We start from the raw sequence: 7,089 nt of genomic DNA, 5'->3' as shown, positions 1-7,089 counted from the left end.
TGGGCTCCATTGCGGTCATTAAGTCGAGGACTTACCTGTACTAGAATTTCTATTTTGCTTTGCAGGAACTGGCGATCCTAAACGGCAGCCTTTTTTAGATCCACTGGAAGCATAAATGGACTTTGGATTTGAGATGGAATTAAAAGCCATCGTGCCTTTGGGGATTTATTGTCTTTATTTTCAAAAGATTCTCCCTCCTTCTCGTTTTATTAGTACGAAGATGAAGAGTCGGCTGAAGAATTTAAAATTTCCAGTTTTGTGGATATGGTTCGAGATTGCAGCCGGATTGGCATTCCCTTCAGCTCCCAAGGTAGGTTAAAAAAAAACCCAAATTCTTATAAATGAATGGATGAATGAATTAATAAATAAGTAAATATTATTATTTATTATTTATTATTTATTAAGAGCCGAGGTGGCGCAGTGGTTAGAGTGCAGTACTGCAGCTACTTCAGCTGACTGCTAGTTCAGCAGAACAGCAGATCAAATCTCATCCGCTCAAGGTTGACTCAGCCTTCCATCCTTCCGAGGTGGGTAAAATGAGGACCCAGATTGTTGGGGGCAATATGCTAATGCTAATGCAATATGCTAATATGCAATATGCTATATGCTAACTTTGTAAACCGCTTAGGGCTGTAAAGCACTATGAAACGGTATAGAAGTCTAAACAATAATAATAATAATTATTATTTATTATTTGTTATTTATTTATATAATTTTATTTATTATTATTGCCCAAATTGTTATAAATGAATAAATGAATGAATGAATGAATAAATATTATTTATTTATTATTTATTTATTATAAATTTATATAAATTTATTATTATTGCTCAAATTCTTATGAATGAATGAATTAATAAATATTATTTATTTATTATTAATTTATATAAATTTATTTATTATTATTGCCCAAATTCTTATAAATGAATGAATGAATGAATAAATATTATTTATTTATTATAAATTTATTTATTATTTATTATTTATATATATCAACTGTCTCGCTTAGCAGCAAAAACAATGGGCCTCGACTGTAGTTGTAATTCGAGGACTACCTGTCTTAACTTTTGTCCCCATCTGGAGTTTGGTGTTCATTTTAGTGGTCCTTGAAGGAAAATCACACCCGCTTTGTCTCCAAAATGAGTAATTTGAACGCCTGCCTAATTTGTGTTAATCATACCAACGCGACCAATGCACGGAAACGGCATTGGTCGCGTTGGTTGATGATCTCTGGAGGGCTCGGGACAGAGGTTGTTCCTCTGTTCTGGTCCTATTAGACCTCTCAGCGGCTTTTGATACCATCGACCATGGTATCATGCTGCGCCGGTTGGAGGGGTTGGGAGTGGGAGGCACTGTTTTACGGTGGTTCTCCTCCTATCTCTCCGACAGGTCGCAGTCTGTGTTGGCTGGAGGGCAGAGGTCGACCTCAAGGCACCTGGTTTGTGGGGTGCCACAAGGGTCGGTCCTCTCGCCTCTCCTGTTCAACATTTATGTGAAGCCGCTGGGCGAGATCATCCGTGGTTTTGGGGTGCAGTGCCATCTGTACGCTGATGACACCCAGCTGTACATCTCCACCCCAGACCACCCCAACGATGCCCTTGAAGTGATGTCCCGGTGCCTGGAGGCGGTGCGGGTCTGGATGGGGCGGAACAGGCTCCGACTCAATCTCTCCAAGACTGAGTGGCTGTGGCTGCCGGCGTCCCGATATAGTCAGCTGGTGCCATCGCTGACTATTGGGGGCGAGACATTGGCCCCCACGGAGAGGGTGCGTAACTTGGGTGTCCTCCTGGACGCACGGCTGTCCTTAGAAGAGCATTTGACGGCCGTGGCCAGGGGGGCTTTCTATCAGGTCCGCCTGATACGCCAGTTGCGCCCCTTTCTGGATCGGGACTCCCTATGCACGGTCACTCATGCCCTCGTTACTTCCCGCCTCGACTACTGTAATGCTCTCTACATGGGGCTCCCCTTGAGGAGCACTCGGAGGCTCCAACTGGTGCAGAATGCGGCCGCGCGGGTACTTATGGGGGCGGCATGGCGCTCCCACGTGACACCTCTCCTGCGCGAGCTGCATTGGCTTCCAGTGGTCTTCCGAGTGCGCTTCAAGGTGTTGGTTCTCATCTTCAAAGCGCTCCATGGCTTAGGACCCAGTTATTTACGAGACCACCTTCTGCCTCCGATAACCTCCCACCGGCCAACACGCTCCCACAGAGAGGGTCTCCTCAGGGTGCCGTCTGTCAGGCAATGTCGGCTGGCGACCCCCCGGGGAAGAGCCTTCTCTGTGGGGGCACCCGCCCTCTGGAATGAGCTGCCCCCAGGGATACGACTAATCCCGGATCTCCGGACCTTCCGCCGGGCCCTGAAGACGTTTTTATTTCAGCAAGCCGGGCTGGGTTAAAAATTTTTAATTGGTGAATTTTATGGGTAACGGGGTTTTAAATTGGTGAAGCCTAAGATAATTTAATTCTGTTTTAATGCATTTTAATATTTGTATTGTGTGTTTTTAATTTTGGCTGTTCACCGCCCCGAGTCCTTCGGGAGAGGGGGCGGTATAAAAATTTAATAAATAAATAAATAAATAAATAAATACCCGGTAAAATTGAAACACACACAATAGGTCCCTTGTGCTTTACACGAGAAGCGTCTAAATCCTCTTTTATGGGAGAAAATAACAGATTCTTTTATTATGATGGTGATGATAATGTAGCTTTCTTTTTTTAGAACAGAAAAGGCTCTTGATTTCCGTTAATTATGGGATGCCAGGATTTTAAGCAGAAAAGCCTTCGCAGGGATTGTGAACGGGGAGGGGAGCAGGGGAGAAACGGGTTACTGAGAATAGCCAAAGCTGATGCAAGAAACTTGCAAAACTCTGCGTTGTCATCTATTTATCTTTTTTAATGAACATTTAAAACAAGACAATCACTTAAACACGAGCCAGCCGTGTGCAGCAGCTGCCAAAAAAGCCAACACAGTTCTAGGCTGCATCAACAGAGGGATAGAATCAAGATCACATGAAGTGTTAATACCACTTTATAAGGCCTTGGTGAGGCCACACTTGGAATATTGCTGTCAACTTGCAAAGCTTTCAAGTTGCCATGAGCAGGAGGGAGGGAGAACTGAAGTGCATTCCATACATTCTTCCTGACCGCAATCAGAAGGAGGGTGTTGGATTTCACAGCCAGCCAAAGTGGTTAATTGGAGAATGTGATTTATGACATGGCCAGAGAGGAGGGGAGAGATAGGGTCATAGGGGAACGTAAATCTACGTGGGATTAGTTCTAACTGCATCCGAATATTGCCGAAATGGTGCTCCTAATAAACGACTATATTTCTTTTGAGGTTTGGCTCATGGCTCATGGCTCATGAATTAATGAGGGCATCTTTCGGAAACTTCACAACTGCATTCAGTTTTGGTTGCGATGATGTAAAAAAGACGTTGAGACTCTAGAAAGAGTGCAGAGAAGAGCAACAAAGATGATTAGGGGACCGGAGGCTAAAACATTTGAAGAACGGTTGCACGAACTGGGTATGTCTAGTTTAATGACAAGAAGGACCAGGGGTGATATGATCGCAGTCTTCCAAATATTTGACGGGCGGCCCCAAAGAAGAGGGAGTCAAGCTATTCTCCAAAGCACCTGAGGGCAGGACAAGAAGCAACGAGTGGAAACTAATCAAGAAGAGAAGCAACTTAGAAATAAAGAGAAATTCCCTGACAGTGAGAACAATTAATCAGTGGAACAACTTGCCACTAGAAGTTGTGAATGCTCCAATACTGGAAGTTTTTAAGAAGAGATTAGATAACCATTTGTCTGAAGTCGTGTAGAGTTTCCTGCCTATGCAGGGGGTTGGACTAGAAGACCTCCAAAGTCCCTTCCAACTCTGTTATTCTGTTAACAGGGCTAGGAAACGTCCTAGAGACATTGAAAACAATATTTTTTAATAAGTGACTTATTTTTTCCTTTCCTCCCCCCTCCGCCCCCCAAACTCTCTCTGCTGCTTTCACTGGTCTTGACAGAAGACCTACCCCATTTCTGACAGGTGATAGTCCAATCTCTTCTTGAAAATCTCCAGTGATGAAACTCCCACAACTTCCAAAGGCAACTTCTGTTCCTTGGGTTGATTGTTCTCACGGTCAGAAAATACTCTCCTTATTTCCAGGTTGAATCTTTCCTTGATCAGTCTCCATCCATTATTCCTTGTCTGGCCTTCGGGTGCTTTGGAGAATTGCTTGACCCCCTTCCTCCTCTCTGTGGCAGCCCCTCAAATATTGGAAGATGCTCTCCTGTCTCCCCTGGTCCTTCTCTTCACTAGAGTAGCCAGGCCCAGTTCCTGCAATCATTCATCGTATGTTTTAGTCTCCAGTCCCCTAATCCTCTTTATTGCTCTTCTCTGCACTCTTTCTAGAGTCTCCGCGTCTTTTTTATAGTGTGGTGACCAAAACTGGATGCAGTACTCTAGGTGTGGTCTTACTAGGGCTTTATAGAGTGGTATTAGTACCTCCCTTGATCTTGATTGTATCTCTCTGTTAATGCAGTTTAGGATTGCATTGGCTTTTTTGGCTGCCGCTGAACACTCTTGGCTCCTATTTAGCTGGTTGTCCACTAAGACTCCGAGAACCCTCTCACAGTTCCTGCTATTAAGCCTGGTTTCCCCCAGTCTATATGTGTGTTTTTGGGTTTTCTTACCTAAGTGTAAGACTTGACTTTTCTCTACATTGAATTTCATTTTGTTAGATAAGGGCCCAGTGTTCCAGGCTGTCAAGATCCATCGGAACCATTTTAACTTCGATCTGTCACTAAACGAATGGTTGTAAGTGGAGGAAACACTTGCAAAAATGCCCCCCCCAAAAAAAATTGCATTTGGTGTCTTGCAGGCCACCTGCAGATCTTCGACATGTTTGTGGTGGAAAAATGGCCTATCGTGCAAGCTTTTGCCCTGGAAGGCATCGGCGGGGATGGCTTCTTCACCATGAAATACGAGGTAAGAAGGGATGGGCCGGATGGGCTTAGACCACTTTTTCCCACCCCAGGGTGCTTCCAGGAAGCCGGTCAAAGGGATGGGGTGAGAATTAGGCACCCCACTTTTCAGCACCCCAACAAACGCCCTTTGCATTGGGAAAGCTTTCATCTCATGGGCATCCTCTGTGTGTTTCTTGGGGGGGAGGAATCAAAATGGCTGCTCTGGTTGCTTTGTTGGCGCCAGAGGTGGGATTCAGCCGGTTCGGAGTGCTTCGGGCAAACCGGATTTTAATTTTACATCCGGTTCGGCAAACCGGTAGTTGCGATGACTGGCTGGCCACGCCCCACCCTTCCCAGGAGTCCCCATGCAGCTCATTTTGGATCCCAGGTAAGTACAGGGGGCGCGTGGAGCCCAGGCAGGTGGAAAACAAGCCTCCCAGAGGCTCATGGAGGGCAAAAATGGGCCTATTTCCTGCCTCCAGAGAGCCTCCGGAGCCCGGGGAGGTGGAAAACGGGCCCTCGACAGCCCGTTTTTGCTCCCAGAGGGGGGTGCAGGAGGCTGAGGGTTGCTTGTCACACCCAAGAGTGGGCTTCAAAAATGTTAGCAAGAGGTTCTCTGCCCGGTTGCTTGGTGGGCGTGGCCATGGTGGGTGTGGCCTAGTCGGCATTCTGCACCACAGTGGTGGTGGGGCTTTTTTGCCCTTCCCGGGCTCCGGAGGCTTTTCTTGAGCCTCCGGGAGGGTGAAAATCGCCTCCCCAGGCTCCAGAGGCCCTCTGGAGGTTGGAAACTGGCCTGTTTCCAGCCTTCCCGAACTTCCGGTAGGCGTATTTTTCACCGTCCTTGAGCCTCCACGTGCGCCGTGCACTTACCTGCATCTAAAACAGGCCGCGTGGGGACTCCTGGGAGGGGCGGTGTGGGCGGGGCAGGGCCAGCCAGGACTGGGATTTGGGGAGTTCTCTGAACCGCACAGAATCTCAGCTAGAGGTTCTCTCGAACCCTTGCGAACCGCCAGCAGCCCACAACTGGCCACGCCCACCCTGGCCACGCCCACCCAGCTGCTCATTAGGGCAGAGAACCGGTTGTCAATTTATTTGAATCCCACCACTGTTCGGTGCCCATGAGGGGCTCGCAACACTCATCCCCGCGAAGCGTCCCTGGAAGCAGGTTCCTGAGGAAACCCCCCCACCCGGGCCAAGAGCCTCCCTGCCCTTCTCCTTGCAGGGTGCTCGTGGCGAGAGGGCCGGCTGGCACGAGAATTGCGATGCAACCTCATTTTTTTTTTTTCCTAAATGACCCCAAGGGATTCTTCTATATAGGATCGTTTCAGCTGGGAACAGCTGTGGGGTGGGGTCTTGCACTGGCCTGCCCAACTGTGGGGGGGGGGAGAATGACTCTTCTGGCAGAACAATGGTGGCCCTGTGCCCACGGTACCGTTCTCCAGCTATAATAGCCTGCTTGTTAGTTGTAGCTGTGGCTTAAATGCGTTGGGGCGGAGGGAATTAAAGCTAGACGGAGCCCCCTCGCTCAGCCCACCACAGCTGCAAAGGGTACTTCTGGTTGTGACGTTGAGCACAATTAATCCGTGGAACGGCTTGCCCTCCAGAAGTTGTGGGGGCCCCATCACCGGAGGTTTCGAAGAAGAGATTAGACAGCCATTTGTTTCACATGGTACAGGGCTGTGATGGCACGCGTGCCAGAAGTGGCGCACAGGACCCTCTCTGATGGCCCGCGAGCCGTCGCCCCAGTTCAGCTCCGCTGCGCTTGTGCGCTCGCCTCCTGCCAGCCAGCTGGTCTTTGGGTCTCTTGCGGGAGGCAGGGTGTGTGTGTGTGGGGGTACATGCATGTACGGGGGTCACACGTGTGTGGGGGCTGCATGCACATGTATGGGGGGCAGGGCACATGGACGGGGGCTGCGCACGCATTGCATTTTGGGTGTTTGGGCACTTGGTTTGGAAAAGGCTACCCATCACTGTTATAGGGCTTCCTTGCCTGAGCAGGGGGTTGGACTAGAAGACCTCCGAGGTCCCTTCCAACACCATGATTCTGTTATTTCCTGACAATTAGTGGCCGGGGTGGGTGAGCATGTCCGGTGTGCGCATGGCCAGCTCGACATCAGTCGTATCGGGGGCACCT

At 48.5% G+C, this 7,089-nt stretch overlaps 1 protein-coding gene across 1 annotated transcript in view; it reads left to right on the top strand.

Annotated features, from left to right (window-relative positions):
* Positions 1–244: 244 nt before the first annotated feature.
* DNAAF9 (dynein axonemal assembly factor 9) overlaps positions 245–7,089 on the top strand; it is an 89,405-nt gene continuing 82,560 nt past the window's right edge. Inside the window, exons 1-2 of the mRNA XM_070948539.1 lie at positions 245–310; positions 4,871–4,977. Coding sequence (XP_070804640.1) covers positions 265–310; positions 4,871–4,977 — 153 coding nt within the window. The 5' untranslated portion in view covers positions 245–264. The remainder of the gene's footprint in view (positions 311–4,870; positions 4,978–7,089) is intronic.

Source organism: Pituophis catenifer, unplaced genomic scaffold (genome assembly GCF_029215685.1).
Source record: "Pituophis catenifer annectens isolate HBS135680 unplaced genomic scaffold, rPitCat1.0.hap2 SCAF_8, whole genome shotgun sequence".
NCBI classification, from domain to species: domain Eukaryota; kingdom Metazoa; phylum Chordata; class Lepidosauria; order Squamata; family Colubridae; genus Pituophis; species Pituophis catenifer.
This window is presented reverse-complemented; position numbering and strand designations above follow the sequence as displayed.